Here is a 19613-nt window from a genome sequence, read left to right as displayed (position 1 = left end):
CATTAAAAAATATTAGTTTGAAATAAAAAAAAACTAAAAAGTATTTAAATGTTTAAAAAATATTTTGAAACACAAAAACATGCATATGTGAAATTAAATTTAACTATTAATTATTAATAATTATGAATTAATTAATTGAATTGAAAAAACAAATAGGATAATGGTATTCTTCAAAGTTTATTACCACTTATAATGATATTTTGTTACAAAATAAATAGTACATTTTTTCTACTTTAGAAAATCACTTCTTAAATAATCATCAAATTTTCAATATTTAGGTGTGTGTGTAATTACAATATGTTAACATTGCAAGCTCTCATATCTCAAATCTATATCTTAACTAATTTAATTAAAAACTCAACTTGAATTAGGCTACTCAAATTAGGCTCTGTATTTCAAGTTTCTATATCAACTCACTCGAAGATCAATCACCTTCAGAGAAAAGTAAGTTTGTTTTTTTTACACATCCATAAAAAGGCATATTTCAGTAATAACACCATGCATATACTCACGTGTCTATAATATTGAAAAAACTCAAGCAGTCTCCATATTATCCATGAACAAGAATACAAGATTGCAACCATTGTGATAAGAAAAAGTAAAAATAAATAAATAAATAATACCTTTCCAACTTGACCTGTTGTAACAGCATAGACAAACAAGGTTTCCATGTCACTGCAGTTTATTGTGAGGACAAGAGCTTGATTCTACTATTACATACATGTCTTAAGACTACTTTCGACAAGATCAAGCAACTCATGAAGAGCATGAAAGCATGCAAACACCAGGCCGATAAGCCCAGGCTGGTGGAAGGCGAGCATATTTTTCCATTCCAGGCTGCTCATCATACGGTCGCTCCATTAATTTAAGGAGCCTCCTGACCTCTCTGTAATCACCTTGTTCAGCTGCATCAATGGCAGTCTGGCACAAGTAGTTTCGGAGAACATACTTGGGGTTTACTGAATCCATTTGGGCCTTCCTCTGCTCATCTGAGATCCCACTAGCAGCCAGCTGCAGAAGTAGAAAGGAGATCGTATGATACAACTGAAAACTGAAACTGCGTAAAACACATCACGCCTCATCTGATCTGTTTGTTCCATCAGCAAGTTCAAAAAAATAAAAACCAGGCACGCACACACACATGCACCTAAAGCATTCGTATGACCATACTTGATTATGAATGCAGGGGAGGCACCCAACAACTATATAGGGATATAAAAAAGAATCACATGGAACATGCATGGCATAGTAGTGCCATGAAAGAGTAATAACTGCTCGCTGGATCAAATGAATTTCCTCTAACTATTATAATGCCTAAATTTAAAATTAAACTGTTCATTTATTTTAGTTTATTTAAGTGAAAAGGGTAGGACTTGAGCTCGAGACCCGCTGCCTTCTCCCCAACTTCATAAGAGAACCATTGTCTGAAACATTGTTGGTTGTAAGAATTACATACGAAACACAAGTGTGGATAGCTAAAAGTTTCCACAACGCCATCAAGTGTGCTTTGTGTGCTTTGAGCATAGGCACGAGAAAGAGAAGAAAAGGAAAATGGCTGCATGCCATGATAGCAAAGGAAACAATTATTCATATGTAACCAGGGGCAAAAACAGTAACGAGTTTTGAAAACAAAAGAAGAGGAAGCATAGTAAATATAGTAATCCACACCAAAGATATAATGCCTGTATATTTTACCTCATGCACATAGGATTGCACCCAGCTGATCCATGCCACTTTACGCTCCTGTCCAATATCTAAAAGAACAGCCTTCAGGGGAACTAACAACTCATCTTCCGGAATTTTTGGGTCTGCTTTAACATTGGAAAGCAACCGGAAGAAATTTGTGTAATCAACTTTATCCACAGCCATATTATTAAGGAGTTTGTTGATCAACTGTTTATTGTACTTTGGAAGACCAAGTTTTCTAGTCATCATAGCTTGATACTCATCCATGAATTTGTTTCCATATCTGTAACAAGTCATTGCAAATACCCTATAAGCAACTGCCATTGGCAAATATGCTTCCATTAAATCTAACAATTACAAGATACAAGTACCTTTCCATGGCATAATCTGCCTCCTTATCGTTAATCAACTTGGCAGTTGATAGGGTAGCTGTGAACTGTGCAATATTCCATAAACCAATATCAGGCTGATTTGCAAAACAGTATCTTCTTCCTGGAAGATCCGTGGTGTTTGGAGTGAAACTAGGATCAAAGGCATCCAGGAATCCAAAGGGACCATAATCAATGGTGAGACCCAGTATACTCATGTTGTCAGTGTTCATTACTCCATGCGTAAAGCCAACCCCTTGCCAGCTTGCGATCATAGAAGCAGTCCGTTCAGCAATCTCCACTGTCCAAGCTGAAAAAGCTCACAAGATAAAGCAAAATGAGTAGAATACAATTGACTCTGGAAGATGGTCCAGATTAAATATGGGACGACAAGGGTTCCCTAATCAATGAAAGTAAACTAATTCAATCTCAAGTATCATGGATTCAAAGTGCTTAAACCACAATGTAAAATAATTTTCATATTTAACCATTTCTGACTATAGGTTGAACTCTTCATGAAGTTCACACAGTACTTCCTTTACTTTGCAGTCTTCTTAGGCAAGCCACATACCACTATTACAATTCCTCTACATACCTAACTCTTACTATAATCTAATGGAAGCTCTATATTTACCTGCATACTTGTTTGAGGTCAGATCCACAACCGAATGATCTTCATCACCTGTACTAAAAGATAAGCTCTCGCTTTTATTCATGTTCTCGATATGAGGAAAATGATGTCTGATGGCATAATCTGCCAAAGCACGAACAATTTCAAGGTCCTCTTTCCCTCTAGAGGCATGTATTTGGTACGAACCAAACCGAAGAAAGGATGGTGCAACTCGGCAAACAATAGCACCAGGTTCTTCCTTTGCATTGCCACTGCAAAAAGAGGCGCAAAAACTTTTAATCAGCATTCACTGAAGAGCATCTCAAAGTCATCACATGAATACATTGATCAAACAGTTGTCTTTCAATTCCAGGAGTTCCCCATAACATGTTATAATTTCCATTTCCACCTATGTCAGTCAACTACAAAATGTTTATTGGAAGAGCAAAAGAGTAATATATGGAACAAAAAAACCAAAAATATTTCCTAATTAATGAAAGGTAAATGAAGTTCAAGGCTACAGCATATTCCATTGTGACAAATACTAAATTCATTTTCAAAGTCTCTAAACCTCCGGTTCCTCCATGCATCAAAAAGCAAACTTTCTAGTATCAGCATAAATCCCCAACAGAACATCACGTAGAAGCACTAGCACAACGGAAATAAGTACTCTGTGAAGCTGAAAAAACAAAGCATTCCGTTAGCAGAAAATTCAAAACCCTGACAACTTACTCGTAAAACATGTCACGGGTAACATATTTTCCTGTTGTCACAAGAGAAAGCGCACGAGTTGTCGGGATTCCTAGACAGTGCATTGCTTCACTGCAAAGAAATTCCCTAATGCTGCTACGCAAAACCGCAAGGCCATCTGCAAAACGGCTATACGGAGTCCTCCCGGAACCTTTAAGTTGCAGTTCCCACCTTTCAGACTTTGAATTTACAACCTCCCCTAGTGTTATTGCCCTACCATCACCCAGCTGACCTGCCCACATCCCAAATTGATGTCCTCCATAGCACTGAGCATATGGCAACCTGCAAGACAAATGTCAATATGTAAATAAATACATAGAAGCAAGATACTTGGTCAAGTCACAACATAAATCCAAAGTTACAAAACTTACGCTCCAACCAAAGGAGAAGCCCCTGAAAACAAAAGGGGAAAATCTGGCCTTTCAAATCTGCAAATCCCAGCACAAAAAACTGTCATCGGTCATTCAGTCTCGTGAATATTGAAAATCAATGCCACACACATTCTCAGCTGTGCACGCATAGAACATGCCCATGTGAGCGGGAACCCGCAATATCCATCGCAGGCATATTCTAAAACACACTTAGGATCACACAAACGAACAAGCAAACTTGTAAACTATCAGTAGATATAAACTGATAAAGATGCAAAAACGATAAAATTTCATAACTAATTCAAGTCCAGTCCACCTTAAAACCCACAATTTATATAGTTTTTTATCATTTTCTACACACAAAAGCGCATAAAAAAAGTCAAAAACTCACTCTTTAGGATCCAAATCAAATAAATCAGCAACAGAATCAGACCAAGCAACAAGCTCAGGGTTCTCCACTTCAGCAGATGGTAACACTTTCGTATAGCAAGCATGCATCACCTACACCCGCAACAAAAACAACAACCCACAATTTAATCCAATCCAGACAGCACAAAAAACCCATAAAAATCAAAACTTTTCAAAAAAAATCAAAAAAGAAAAACTACCTGACGTGGAATTGTATCAGCCCTTGGATCCCCAGGCAATGCTCTAACAAAAGAATGGTCCCAATTGAGATCCTCAAGCTTCAATTTAGCCTTACTAACATCATCAGGACCTAAAGTTTGATTCTTTAAATCCTGCGTCACGGAGTCGAGTGACACAGTTGGTTCTGGTGAGGATGACTCCATGGAAACACTACTTCTACTGCCTCTGATGGAAGGGAAGGAGCGGGTGCTGACGTGGCGTGACAGGGAGGGTTTGAAGAGGTGAGCAGGAGGTGATCTAGGGTAGAATTGGGATTTGAGGAAGGAGGGAGGGTAGAAAGGGAATTTGATAGGGAGGAGGGGACGGAGGAGGGAGAGTGAAGAGGAGGAATGAGAAAGCAGTGGTGGCATTGTTGAATATGGTTGCCTTTGACTGATATATTCAAGCGGTTTGGGTTTTGTTTGGGAAGTGTGTAAAAGCTTCTGCCTTAGGATTATGTGTTGTCTTTTTTATGGTTATATTTTTATATAAATTATCAAAATAAAATTTTATCATGATAACCTCGCTAAAAATATGCTGTTTTGATATCTTTTAAATAAAAAGGCATTGTTTTGAGAAGAAAAAAAATCCTTGAATTTAGTTGTTCGAATCTCATCCTAATTAATTAGTTCTTTGAATCTCATTCTAATTTAATTGAGTTAGCCAAATTTAAATGGAAAAAATCTTTAAATCAGATCAAAATATAACATGATATATTTAATTTTATGATACACAATGATTTTTATTTAAAAATATATTAATTTTTTTTTCAATATTAAAACTATTAAAAAAATTAAAAAATAACATTTAAATACTTTTTTTTGCAATTTGCTTTCTTTCTTGCAGACATAAATTAATTTGTGAACCCTAGTTTAAGTGAATTAGCACTTCATTAGAAGGAATGCAAGGCCTTTTAAAGAAAGAAGGAATGCGAGCTAAATTATTCTATGAAGTCATAAGATTGCGTCTCAGTTGGGTAAGATGACAAAGAATTGCCACTATTAAGCATTCAATTATAGAGGGGATTCATCCTTATAATAAAATTCATCCTTATCTAAGAATGATTCAACAAAACTTGAATCTAATCGTGATTAAAAATAAAATTTATGTTTAAAATATTAAAATATTATTATTTTTAAAAAAATTAATAAATTTTAATTCATATAATAAACTGATTTATCAAATTAAATTAAATCAACTTGACTCGATTCGAGTGCTGGTTAATTTCTTTTAATACAATTTGTTAATATACATAAGTTTTTTAAGAAAACAAAAGTAGAAGGTGATTATCTAAATAATTTAAGTTCATTAATTGTTATATATTTTAGAAAAAAAGGGAGGTGTTAATTAGGATGAAATGTTTTAGATTTTTCAATATCAATCGTATAGTTTCGCATGCAATGGCTCATTAATCAATGTATATACAATGATTAAGATTAAACAATCAATTATTAGCATGCAACATTATTTATTTTTTTAATTTTTAATTACTAAATTCATAATCAACTTTCAATTAGAGTCTTTTAAGCGAAGAATTTCTAGTTTAATTTTTTTAGAAATTATTAATGATGTTCATCACACTAATTGTTGTTGAAACATGCTAGCCCCGTGTAAAAAATATTCATAAATAAACTTTTTATGCTAGATTCTCACACAAATCAATATATTAACTCACAAATCTTTCCATATATTTATATAAAAAATTCTATATTTAATTAAAGAGTGTTAATATCAATATTTAATCTTTTTGTTTATTTGGTCTTAACTTTTTTTTTAATCAAGGAAATATGATATCTCAACTCTAGATTAAATGAAACACAATGGATATCAATCCTTTTCAATTTCTAATATCAAGGAAAAAAAAACCCTAAATCAAATTAATTTTTTCTCTAATTTCTTAAAAGAAAAAACCTTCGTCAAAAAAAAAAAAAAAACAGCCAATAGCCGGAACTCAAACTCAACAATTAACTGCAGACAAAAGAAAAAAATAAAAAAAAAATCCTTTTCAAGTCCGCGTTCCGCAATTCACTATCTTGAAACCCTAATTTGCTCTCCAAAATCACTCCCACCAACAATTACCACTCAAATTTCCCACAATTCTACTCGTCTTTCTCAAAACGCCGTCGAGTTTCTTTTTTGAAGCTCTCCGGATCGTTTTCCGGTCAATTTCGAGGAATTGGACGGTAAATTATCAGGGTTTCATTTTACGCCACAAGGAGAGGTTAAAGTTCGAAACTTTCTAAAAGGGTTTTATTTAAAACCTCTTTTTTTTTAATCGAGTTTTAGTTACTTTGAAGTATTTAGGGTTTGGTGAAATTTCAACGGACATTGAGGATTGAATGGTTGCGGTGAGTTTATGAAATATTTGATCTTTTTGTATTTTGGTTTAGTTTTCTTGAATTTTGCTTAAATTCCTTGTTCATAAAGTTTTTAGCTGATGTTTTGGTTGAATTAGGTTTTTTTTTTTTTTTTTGCTGAATTTAGTTTATGTCCTTGTTTATGAAGTTATTTAGTTGGTGCTTCAAGTAAAAAAGGAACCAAGAAGGTTGTGTGTAATTTAGTTTTTTAATTGTTTTATAGGGTTAGAGGAGCTAATTATGTGAACTAGGGCTACTTTTTTTTTCTCCAATGAATCTGGCTTAAATTTGTTGTTTTCTGAAGCAGCACTAAGCATTTGTGATCTCTGAAGCGTGCTTCTTAATTTGTTAATTAAGAAATTTTCTATTTCATTTGTTTGTCAGGTTGTCTGTAGCTTGAATTTGTGAAGAAGTCAGTTGGTTTGTTACAGTGGTCGAGTTTTTTTTTCGTGATTAAAAGGCTGAAAGTGACAAGCTTGAATTTTTAGGAGTTGAAATGGATTACGAGCTTTCTGATAGCAGCGGTGAGTTATTTTAAAGTTCGTTGGTATTTGTAATTTTTTTTGTGTTCTCCATGTCTTAATTTCTTGAATTGTAAGCTTTGGAAATGTTACATTTTACTATACTGTAAAGAGTTAATGCAGTGTGTTCCTTATCTTTAAAATTGTAGGAACTGATGATGACCTTCCACCTACACATCGAAACAGATTCCAAAGTGGGGCGCGAACTGCTGGGAATGGAAGATCTGCAGTTGGTGGTGCTGCTTCACAGCCAAGGTTGCATAGTGACATGGAAACTCAAATCCACAACATTGAACAAGAAGCATACACTTCAGTCCTGCGAGCCTTTAAAGCCCAGTCAGATGCTATTACTTGGGTATTACACTTGTTCATTTCATATACATTAGATTTATGCTATATCATTGGATGTTAAACAAGTTTTTGATGCCCTTTCTATGAATGTTCTTCCCCAGGAAAAGGAAAGTCTAATTACAGAACTCAGAAAAGAACTAAGAGTTTCAGATGAGGAGCACAGGGAGCTCCTAGCCAGGGTTAACGCTGATGATATGATTCGGAGGATAAGGTTTAGTTTTTTCATGAAATACTTTCTGAGAAGATTCATAGAAGATCTAATTTCCAGCCAGTTTTTCTAACGTGTGTTATCACTTATGATTCCAGGGAATGGAGAAAGGCGAACGGGATCCAACCTAGCATGCCAAGCACTGCCCAGCCTTCTCACGATCCTATACCCAGTCCTACTGTTTCAGGATCACGCAAGAAGCAGAAAACCTCACAGTCAGTCGCATCGTTATCCATGGGTGCACCTTCTCCTGTATTGCATCCATCTATCCAACCATCTACATCAGCCCTGAGACATGGCCCTCCACCTGGATCTGGGAACAAGAAGCCCAAATCAGTAAGTTGAATAAGTGTGAGCAAAATGATGAGGATTTATACTTAACTGGTTTATCCTCAACTTTTTGGTTAATGAGGCTGTCTGCTGCATCCTCAATGAAGTCCATGCAGCAGCGCTCTACAGGTTTGTCCAGCAGGGCTCAAGCTGCTAACCGTGGTTCTTCAGCTGTCTTCGCAACCAATGATTTAATTGGAAAGAAAGTTTGGACTCGCTGGCCAGAGGATAACCACTTCTATGAAGCTGTTATAACTGACTACAATCCAGTTGAGGTACAGTCTACTCTTGGCTATGTAATAGTCTGCTTATCACTGGGTTTCCTTTAACATATTCATTTTCCACAAATTGACAGGGTCGGCATGCTTTGGTTTATGATATTAATACTGGGGATGAAACATGGGAATGGGTCAATCTCAAAGAGGTAAGTGTTGCTGTGATCCTGGGAACTGATAATGTGATATGGTTTATTTTACATCTAGTTATCTTAATTCTGGCCTGCAATTTTTACCATGTACATTCTGAATCTTGCGCGTAGTTTGTAAAATACTGATAGAATAGATCTCACTTTTTTTGGTTGTGGGGGTTTGACAATTCTCTGTTCTGTATTACATAATAGTTTGTGGTAAAGTGGGATTGCTACTTGGTCTTCTGAAAGATTTGAATGCTGCTCCTGCTTGCCTGTTCTCTTTTTGTAGCATTTCCAAATATGATAGTAGAATTTTATCAAAAGAAGAATGACTTGTATATAAGAAGTTGGCAGCTGGTTACTTGTTTAAAAACTTATCATCCCCGCTGGTTCAACCATTGGAATATGAAGATTTGATTTGAAGCGGATTTTTTTTTTCTGTTGGATTTATGCGCTATTGATAAGTTCAAGCTAACCTTCTTTTCCTTATACGTGTGCGTTGCTTGTTCGTGGAGAACGTAATGTTAACCAAGTCCTTTGCTCCTCTCATCCTATTCCAGGCTAACAGCAGTGTCAAGGGTTCAATTAGTGATGCATTCAATGTGGCATGGCAGATTACAAATAGTGCTTAGTCTTTTGAACATTGTACTCCCTTGTTTAGTCTGCCATCAATTTTCTCATGTGTTTCCATCACACATCTTTGAAATGTGTCCTTTTCAGAGTCAGATGAATTTCTAGTTTTAGCTGCTACTGATCTGTATGTGATAATGGCAGATATCTCCTGAAGATATCAGGTGGGAGGGTGAGGAACCAGGACTTTTCCGTAGAGGTGGCCGGCCTGGACCAGGCCGTGGGAATAAGAAATCCATTGCACGTGGTGGTGCAGTTGTCACTGCAGGAAGAGGTAGAGGAACCACAAAGGGTCAGTCCAAAAAAGATTTCCCTTTAATCCAGAATGGCATTGGGAAGAAGGCTATGGGTGATATTGAGATACTTCACACAAATACTCTAATCAAGGAGGTAGGTTGGATATTGAAACTTGCTTTATGTTGAAATAAAGGAACTTCTTTTCCCTAATTTGGCCAATTTGAACAGGTAGAAAAAGTTTTTGGTGCTAGCCATCCTGATCCTTTGGAAATTGAGAAAGCAAAGAAAGCTCTGGAAGTAAGGACCACGCCCCTCGTTTTGCTTTAATATCTTTTGTTACTGCATTTATATCTTCCCTTCCATGCAGGAACAAGAACAAGCCCTGGTCAACGCAATCGCAAGGCTTGAAGAAGCATCAGATGGTGAAAGTGGTAATAACTAATTACACCTAACATGTTCATATCTCCCCTGCTATCTGTTGTATCATCTAATTGTAGCTTTTGGGTATTCAGACCAGCCTGTAATAGTTGTATACTGCTGTTCCCCGAATTACTAGTTTTTTTTTATCAATCCAGTGAGATGCAAGTAAATCTCAAATGTTTATCTGAAAGCCATGCAAACATTTCATTGCTTGTCTTAAATTATCAAGCATGACCACTTGTGACTTCATTTTCATGCTAAGTATCAGTGGGATGTGATTGTTTACAGGCTAATCATTTTGATACATGTGTAGCCCTGGTCTTAGTCCTCCATCGAAGTGGATTATTTTCACCAGAAAACAATACATTATTGATAATGAAAAGAATAAAATCTTCTTTTTCTTGGCATCAAAGCAGACGAGGGGGAACATCCATTTCCCCATGTTCAATCAACGGACCAAGTTCGGGGATGGAGAAAACGGTCATATGATGAGATTGTTGGTGATGGTAGAGGAATTGAAGGTTCAGATGGCAACAAAATGGCAAGAAATGGCAGAATTGTTTCAAGCGATCAGCATGATGAGAACTATGACATGTGATTATTAGGCTTATTGTCAACCAGTGGCCCTGACTTGTATTATAGCTTCCTCAAATTTTATGGCCAGCCAAGAGCATGATGATCCCTGGGCTTATATATTAGCTAGGGAAGTCAGTAGCTTTGATTTCAGTGTAACTTTAGTTTCATTTTAGCAGGGAAATGTTGATGTAAATTATTTTTCAGAGTGATATCTGACCATGTAAAAATGGCTTTGAATCTCTCTCTCTCTCTCTCTCTCTCTGTTATCGTTTTTGCAATAGCAATGCGGTAATAGCTTAGACGTTACTCTCACTGAATTGTTAGTTGGTTCTGATGGCATAGAACATGCAAACCATTTGCCAAATCCTGCAAATTAAACAAAGATAATCAGCATGTACAGCGATAGAGTTCCTACAGGGGGCAATCTGACCCAGCACACCTCATAAACTGACATGGCATCTAATATTCCTATAATGATGAGATAAACGGAAGGATAAGGTTCACCATCTGGTTATCAAATTCAGGGCCTTCCATTTGGAAGTGGCTTGCTCCTTCAATTAGATGTGTTTCAACGCGTCCTACAGCAGAACTCAGCTTGTTCTGCAGCTGCTTTACACTGGTAAACCCATCTCTAGTTCCCATAACAAAAAGTTTTGGCTTTGGAGAGTTCAGGACTGCCTTGTGGTGTCTACCAAAAAGGATGGAGGCGAACATGCCAAAGGGGTACCCTATACTTACATAGCCAACCGCTTCTTTAATCTCATCGACTGCAGAACCTGCAATTGGTGCACCTGTACCAGGGGAAAACATAATCCAAAGATAAGTTTCACACAAGAAACGGTGGAATTTCATATTGCTATGGCAGTTTATTTCGTGATTTTAAAATGATCACAATCATAGTACAGCTGCATCAATTCATTGCCATCATGTTAATTTACCAAATATGCAACAATGACTTGAGTGCAGCAACAGAACAGCCTAACAAAAAATATTTCAGAGAAAACTTGCTATCGTTGACAGACTAAGAAATGAAAAACACAAGTTTGAAAGCTCTATTGGCCTGGAGATCAAAACAAAACTTATTTGATCAAATTCAATCAAAAGTAAAACAGAACAGAGAGATTTCCATTACCTAGACCTTCTATCATATGAGGCACAACAATATTCCTAGACATTCAGCTCTCTTTTTTTTACATTTTTAATAAGAAATGGAAATTACATTTGATGGCCCATGCCAGCCTAAATTATGGACAAATCCAAAATTCAGAAACATCACACCTGGAAGTTCTAGTTTCCTTCACAAAACTCTCATCTTTGCAGCATTAACTCATCCTATCAGCTAAAATCCACCAAAAGATGCCCACATCAACACAAACAGGATAGAGTCATAGAAAGCAGATCAACAAATCCCAATTCATGGACAAAATAAACAAAACAGGCTATAGCTAGCCTAATTCTATCAACAAGCACAATCATCACCAAAAAGTGAAACTCAATACCATCAATATGCTCAAACTTAGTCCTCAATGCAATCAAACATCCAAATTAGCATATTCAACCATGCTGCAAATCACTTGTACAAATTGATTTGATCCATCAAATCCTTCCCTTCCTTGACATCAAAATCATTATGCATCTTCTCAGATGTGCTGATGACCATTGACTGTTTTCCCTTTCATTCATCTTTCTTTCTTTGTGATAAGAAATTATGAATAACCACTATATCAGTAGAGTCTAACAATTATCACAGATTCACAATTCACATACCAACACTCAGTTCACAGATCCAATAATCATCATCCCCATCAAGCATCCTAATTAATTCCCACAAAGCATTAAACTTTCCTCACCAAAAATCACAGACAATTCACAAATCATATCACTTCAAACCAAATAAAGCACATACCTGCAGAAGAACCCACCAACAAAATCCTGTCAGAAGACAGATTCCCACAGACCCACTTGCAAACAGCAATAACATCCTTGATTTCAGCAAAACCAGTAAGAGTAGCCCTCCCAGTAGACTTACCAGCACCTCTCATATCAAAGGTCACAGCTTTATAACCTTTTTCAGCTAACCCAGCAGCAATTCCTTTTAAAAGTGCTTGACAACCACCCAAGATTGAAAATGGATGTACAAGAACAATCACCAAGTTGTCTTTTACATCTCCTTCCTCTATTGGCTTGAACAGCCTTGTATGCAGCTTGGCTCCATCACTTGTCTCTACTTTGGTGGACTCAACTGTATAGTTTGACATGTTTCAGAGAAAGAAAGAAAGAGAGAGGAAATCAGAAACGGGGTGGCTTTGATGAATGAGAAAGAGAGAAAGATGGAAGCTTTTTCCAACTCGATTGGACAGCAGTAAGAGGAGTGAAGGTTTTTTTTTTTTTTTTTTGGGGGTGGGGGGCAGGTTTTTGGTAAGAATTGAGAGAAGTTATTGCACGGGTTCTCGGTTAGCTTTTTCAACAACTTGTATCCTTATTTCTTTTAAATTGAATTATATTATTTTGTTTTTTATAGATAAATTGAAATATTGCTATTATTATTATTTTTTGTTTTAATTATTTAGCTTGATCGAAATATGGTTTATATAAAATTATAAAATGGATATTCATTAGATTTAAAATTAATATAAAAAATAAAAATATTCATATTCAAATAAAAATAAATAAATCCCACACTGGATTTCAATAAAAAAATAAAACAAAATACTTATGTTTATATAGTTGATATATTATTATAATATCATACTAATTGAATAATTATATTAGTATGCATTTCAAAATAGCTTGCAATGAAATCAATCTAGATTAAGTTTTAAATCAATAAATTACCATATTAATTTATCAGATCAAGCCAGATTTGAAAAGTATAATTTACGGAGATAAAAAAAGAATCTCAAAAATCGTTCTAATAAGACTCTCAAGCCTCTTTCAACCAAAATTGTGATTTTGGGCAACCTTAAGAGCTAGCAATGCGTATATAACAAGAGATTACTAAAGCAGAATGCAGTTAATAATATATATATATATATATATATATATATATATATATATATATAAAGGTGGGGCTTGGAGAAATTTCTTGGATGTTGACATTCATACTGTGGGGATTAGACTTTACTTAAGGTGTGTTATACAATCAATATGTTATTCAATGGCTAGAGAGTTGTGAGAAATAGTTGCATGTATTTTACAAATAATGTAATGTAATTTCAAGAGCTAAATTTTAATAGTTAAATAAGTTTTTGTTTTCTTTTTTTCTTTTTTAAATTTGAGATTGATATTCAAAGATATTTATCATTTTAATTGTATTAAATTCATTTAATTAAAACCAAATTGACCCGAGATGTCAATCTAGACTTGAATTGATCAAGATTAAAAAAAAATCTATTAATTCAATTAAAAATCCAAGTTGATTTGGTTAACCCCAATCTAACTCAATCAAAACTTGGTTATTAATTCATTGATTTTTTTTTTTGAAAATTTTTTAATTAAAAGTATATTATTTTTATTATTTAAAAAGAAAGTTAAAGATAACTCTTCTTTTTTTCATTATTAATATGGAGTTTCAACATTAATACTTGATGTTTAATACTTTAGCTTGTTAAATAATATTTATGTAGTCTTATTTATTAAAAGTAGAATAGTACTTTCAATTTAATCTATATATACTTTATTTGTATTTAGGTTAAGAATATACATTCATAATATACAGATTATTCAGAATTCTAGTCTTCTTTTTGTGTTTAATCTTAATTATTTCAACATGGTATCAGAGCTGATTTTATGGAACGAAACTTAATCCCAAACACAGCTTCGCAGATCCAACTTCTGCAAAATTTTGGTATTTCATCTTCCCTTCAGCCTCTATAATTTGATATTTGCGTTTAGTTTTTGCAATTATTTTGGTATTTCGTCTTCCCTTCAGTTTCTACAATTTGGTATTTGTGTTTAGTTTCTATAATTATTTTGGTATTTCATCAAGAAGATATTTGTTTAGTGTCTGAAATCTTTGTTCAATTTTTGTGAAATTGGTATTTTGTTTTTCACTGCTCTTGCATTAATTCATTTATTTTGAAAATTTTTAATTAAAACTATATTATTTTTATTATTTAAAAAGAAAGTTAAAGATAACTCTTCTTTTTTTCATTATTAATATGGAGTTTTAACATTAATACTTGATGTTTAATACTTTAGCTTGTTAAATAATATTTATGTAGTCTTATTTATTAAGAGTAGAATATTACTTTCAGTTTAACCTATATATTCTTTATTTGTATTTAGGTTAAGACTATGTATTCATAATATGCATATTATTCAGAATTCTAGCCTCCTTTTTATGTTTGATCTTAATTATTTCAACATGGTATCAGAGCTGGTTTTATGGAACGAAACTTAATCTCGAACACAGCTTCGCAGATCCAACTTCTGCAAAAATTTGGGTTTTCTTCTTCCCTTCAACCTTTGTAATTTGATATTTGCATTCAGTTTCAACAATTATTTTGGTATTTCGTCTTCCCTTTAGTTTCTATAATTTGGTATTTACGTTTAATTTCTGCAATTATTTTGGTATTTCATCAAGAAGATATTTGTTTAGTTTTTGCAATCTCTATTCAGTTTCTGTAAAATTGGTATTTTGTTTTCCACTACTCTTGCATACTGGTTCTTTGTAACTGTTGATTATGGCTACCAAAAGAGATAATTCGCTTCAGTCAGTGAGTGTGAGGTTGGATAGGAAGATCTATTTGTATTGGAGTAATGTAATGAGAAATTTTCTTAAGGGTAAAAAGATGTGGAGGTATGTTAGTGGAACTTATATGATACCTAAGAATATTAAGGAGGGAGATGTTATTTTGATAGATACATGGGAAACAAATAATGCAAAGATCATTACTTGGATCAACAATTCTGTTGAGCATTCGATAGGTATGCAGTTGGCAAAGTATGAGAAAACAAAAGAGGTTTGGGATCATCTGCAAAGGTTATTCACACAATCAAATTTTGCAAAACAGTATCAATTAGAGAATGACATACGAGCTCTTCATTAGAAGAATATGAGTATTCAAGAGTTTTATTCTGCCATGATAGATTTTTGGGATCAATTGGCTTTTACAGAATCGGCAGAATTAAAGGCATGTGGTGCCTATATTGAGCGTAGAGAGCAGCAACGATTGATACAGTTTTTAACAGCACTTTGCAGTGATTTTGAAGGACTTAGAGGTTCAATTCTGCATCGTTCTCCATTGCTTTTTGTTGACTCTGTTGTTAGTGAGTTATTGGCTGAAGAAATACGTCTTTAATCTTATTCTGAAATGGAAATTCTTTTTGCTTCAAATCCTTCAGTATTAGCAGTGCCTTCTAAGCCATTCTCTAATCATCAGAATAAGTTTTACACAAAGGTTGGCTTCGATGAGTGCAATTTCTGTAAGCAGAAAGGTCATTAGAAGGCTTAGTGTTCTAAGTTGAGACATCAAAATCAAGCTTAGAAGTCTGGCAATTAGTCACAATATAATGCTCATAGACCACCTTAGGGTTATAAACCACCACACCACAATACTGTAGCAATAGCTTCCCCAGACTCTATTATCGATCCTAATATTTTGGCTAAGCAATTTCAGAAGTTTCTCTCCTTGCAACCACAAGCAATTTCTGCTTCTTCTTCAATAGGTTAGTTGCCTCATAGTTCCTCAAGTATGTCACACTGTCAATTGCTGCTGCTTCCGCTGCCACTACTACCATTGATTTGTCTTCTTTTCGTTTGAGTCTTTCATCTTCTAGTTTTTATTTATGGTTCTCGCTTGAGATTTTTGACATCCACATGAGCTTTAGAAAATTTGAAAACTTGTGACATTTCTGATTGTAGTGGATGTAAATTGGTAAAATTTTCCGCCTTACCATTTAATCGAAGCATTTCTGTTTCTTCTTCACCATTTGATTTGATTCATTCTGATGTATGGGGATCTTCTCATGTTGCCACAAAAGGAGGGTCTCGATATTATATCTCTTTTATTGATGATTATACTCGTTATTGTTGGGTTTATTTAATGAAACATCGTTCTGAATTTTTTGAGATATATGCAGCTTTTCGAGCTCTTATCAAAACTCAACATTCTGTTGTGATCAAATGCTTTAGGTGTGATTTAGGTGGGGAATACACCTCTAATAAATTTTGCCAATTGTTTGCCTTAGATGGAAGCATCCACCAAACTTCATGTATAGATACTCTTGAGCAAAATGGTATTACTGAAAGAAAACATAGGCATATTGTCGAAATTGCTCGTTCTCTCTTGTTGTATGCTTTTGTTCCTACTGAGTTTTGGGGAGAAGCTGTTCTTATTGTTGTAAGTTTGATTAATACAATTCCATCTTCTAATGGCTCAGGTCTATCTTTTTTTGAAAAGTTATATGGGTATGTCCCTGATTATTCCTCATTTAGAGTCTTTGGTTGTACTTGTTTCGTTCTTCGTCCTCATGTAGAACGAAATAAGCTATCATCTCGATCCGCTATTTGTGTCTTTTTGGGTTATGGTGAAGGTAAAAAGGGTTATCGTTGTTTTGATCCAATAACTCAGAAACTTTATGTGTTTCATCATGTTGTCTTTCTTGAGCATATACCTTTCTTTTATATTATATCCATTACTCATAGCCTAACTAAATCTGATCTTATTAGTATAGATCCATTTTTTTAGGATTTTGGTAATGATATCTCTCCCTATGTTCAATCAATTTGTACTCATGACTCTGCAGGTACTGGTACTTTACTCTCTGGCACACCTGAAGCTCCATTCTCATCTACAGCCCCTCAAGCTTCATTTGAGATTGTGGACCCACCTCCATGTCAGTCCATCCGTATTCATAAGTCTACAAAACTACTAGATTTTGCTTATTCTTGTTATTCTTCATCATTTACTTCATTTTTAGCCTCTATTCATTGTCTCTTTGAGCCCGCTTTCTATAAAGAGGCAATTATTGATCCGATTTGGCAGCAAGCTATGGATGAGGAACTTTCTGCTTTCCATAAGATAGATACTTGAGATCCGGTTCCTCTACCTCCTGGTAAGAGTGTTGTTGGTTGTCGTTGGGTGTCGTTGGGTGTATAAGAATCAAGACTAATTCTGATGGGTCTATTAAGTGATATAAAGCTAGACTGGTTGCAAAAGAACACTCTCAATAATATGGTATGGACTATGAGGAGACATTTGCCCCGGTTGCAAAAATGACTACTATTCGTACTCTTATTGTCATAGCTTCAATTCATCAATAACATATTTCTCAGCTTGATGTTAAAAATACCTTCTTGAATGGAGATCTTCAAGAAAAAGTTTATATGGCACCCCCTTCTAGTATTTCACATGACTCTGGATATGTTTGTAAGCTTAAGAAAGCATTATATGGTCTCAAACAAGCACCACGTGCTTGGTTTGAGAAATTCTCTATTGTGATCTCGTCTCCTGGCTTTGTTTTTAGCAGTTATGATAATCTCTTTTTATTAAGTGCACTGATGCAGGTCATATCATTATGTATTTATATGTTGATGACATGATTATTACTAGTGATGACATTGATGGTATTTCAGTTTTAAAGACAGTTGACTAGACGATTTGAAATGAAGGATTTGGGTTATCTTCGATATTTCCTGGGTATTGAGGTAGCATACTCACCTAGAGGTTACCTTGTTTCTCAGTCGAAATATGTTGCAGATATTCTTGAGCAGGCTAGACTTACTGATAACAAAATTGTAGATACTCCTATTAAGGTTAATGCAAGGTACTCTTCTTCTGATGGTTCACCTTTGATAGATCCTACTTTATACTGCACTATTGGTGGGAGTTTGGTATATCTCACCATTACTCGTCCAGATATTGCATATGTTGTTCATGTTGTTAGTCAGTTTGTTGCTTCTCCTACTACTGTTCACTGGGCAGCTGTTCTTTGTATTTTACGATATTTTCGGGGTACAATTTTTTGGAGTCTTTTACTTTCATCCACTTCTTCCTTGGAGTTGCGTGCATTCTCTGATGTTGATCATGGTAGTGATCCCACGGATCGCAAATCTGTTACTAGGTTTTGTATCTTTTTAGGCGATTCTCTTATTTCTTGAAAGAGCAAGAAACAATTTATTGTTTCTCAATCATCCACCGAAGCAGAATATTGTGCCATGACATCTACTACCAAAGAGATTGTTTGGTTACGTTGGTTACTTGTTGATATAAGAGTTTTATTTTCCAATCCTACTCCTATGTATTGTGACAACCAGAGTTTTATTCAGATTGCTCACAACTCGGTTTTTCATGAGCGAACTAAGCACATTGAGATCGGTTGTCATCTTACTCGTCATCATCTTAAGCATGACACCATTACTTTACTTTTTGTTCCTTCTTCCCTATAGATTGTAGATTTCTTTACCAAGACGCATTTCATCTCTCGTTTTTGTTTTTTAGTTGGCAAACTCTCGTTACTCATAACTGCTGCATCATAAGTTTGAGGGGAGATGCTAAATCATATTTATATAGTCTTATTTATTAATGATAAAATAGTACTTTTAGTTTAACCTATATATATTTTATTTGTATTTAAATTAAAACCATGCATTCATAATATATAGATTGTTCAGAATTCTAACCATTCTAACCTTGTTTTTATGTTTGATCTTAATTATTTCAACATAGCTAACCTCCCCCTCTCTCTTGGTGGTCCTATTTGTAAATTTCGCTATTAATGTCTGCTCATGAGACCAACTTTTGTGAGTTATGCCTCTACAAAATTGACTCATAACCATAGGTATCAAGTTGGCTAAATAAAGTAGATTATGGAGTCCACCCAACTTTATTTTAAAATAATACTATTCTAGATAAAAAAAAATAATAATATTATTATTATTATTTTAAACAAAAATTAAAAATTCTTTTAAAATCTCACGAAGAAAACAAACCCACCTCAAAGTATTTTCAAGATCTTCAAGTTACCAGATGAACTTGCGTGAACACATTTAATATCTATGCTCGTAACTCTTATCAAGTCGCTAGCACAACCTTCGATCACACTAGCCTGATGGGCAAGTGTAGGTCTCGGAGATGTTTTCTCCCTGCAATGCTTTCATGAAATTTAATTCAGGCAGGTTAATTTCGTACTTCAAAAACCATAACGAAACAAGCAAAA

At 34.6% G+C, this 19613-nt stretch overlaps 3 protein-coding genes across 7 annotated transcripts; 1 reads left to right on the top strand and 2 right to left on the bottom strand.

Moving 5' to 3' along the window:
* Positions 1-503: 503 nt before the first annotated feature.
* LOC118049795 (uncharacterized) lies at positions 504-4838 on the bottom strand. Its single transcript, XM_035059912.2, has 8 exons — positions 4394-4838; positions 4177-4286; positions 3786-3842; positions 3397-3696; positions 2689-2936; positions 2058-2364; positions 1696-1969; positions 504-1011 (listed from the first exon to the last, which is right to left on the bottom strand). The coding sequence occupies exons 1-8, from the start codon at positions 4781-4783 to the stop codon at positions 757-759; spliced, it is 1941 nt and encodes a 646-aa protein (XP_034915803.1). The 5' UTR covers positions 4784-4838; the 3' UTR covers positions 504-756.
* Positions 4839-6335: 1497 nt separating this feature from the next.
* On the top strand, positions 6336-10690 carry LOC118049796 (protein EMSY-LIKE 3). 4 transcript variants are annotated; one of them, XM_073403881.1, is made up of 11 exons: positions 6336-6760; positions 7154-7293; positions 7440-7645; positions 7743-7852; positions 7948-8185; positions 8287-8454; positions 8535-8603; positions 9363-9612; positions 9688-9752; positions 9823-9886; positions 10189-10690. In XM_073403881.1, the coding sequence occupies exons 2-11, from the start codon at positions 7266-7268 to the stop codon at positions 10362-10364; spliced, it is 1374 nt and encodes a 457-aa protein (XP_073259982.1). In that variant the 5' UTR covers positions 6336-6760; positions 7154-7265; the 3' UTR covers positions 10365-10690. The 4 variants fall into 4 exon arrangements, with proteins under 4 accessions (XP_073259982.1, XP_073259977.1, XP_073259985.1 ...); XM_073403876.1 differs by having other exon boundaries at positions 6337-6760; positions 10289-10690; XM_073403884.1 differs by having other exon boundaries at positions 6337-6760; positions 10164-10274.
* Positions 10691-10735: 45 nt separating this feature from the next.
* Positions 10736-12902, bottom strand: LOC118049798 (uncharacterized). Of its 2 annotated transcripts, XM_073403888.1 has the most exons (3): positions 12358-12902; positions 10956-11242; positions 10736-10817 (listed from the first exon to the last, which is right to left on the bottom strand). In XM_073403888.1, the coding sequence occupies exons 1-3, from the start codon at positions 12707-12709 to the stop codon at positions 10761-10763; spliced, it is 696 nt and encodes a 231-aa protein (XP_073259989.1). In that variant the 5' UTR covers positions 12710-12902; the 3' UTR covers positions 10736-10760. The 2 variants fall into 2 exon arrangements, with proteins under 2 accessions (XP_073259989.1, XP_034915808.1); XM_035059917.2 differs by having other exon boundaries at positions 10807-11242; positions 12358-12899.
* Positions 12903-19613: the final 6711 nt, after the last annotated feature.

Source organism: Populus alba, chromosome 1, assembly GCF_005239225.2.
Source record: "Populus alba chromosome 1, ASM523922v2, whole genome shotgun sequence".
NCBI classification, from domain to species: domain Eukaryota; kingdom Viridiplantae; phylum Streptophyta; class Magnoliopsida; order Malpighiales; family Salicaceae; genus Populus; species Populus alba.
The sequence above is the reverse complement of the archived record's forward strand: the minus strand, read 5'-3'. Positions and strand labels throughout refer to the sequence as shown.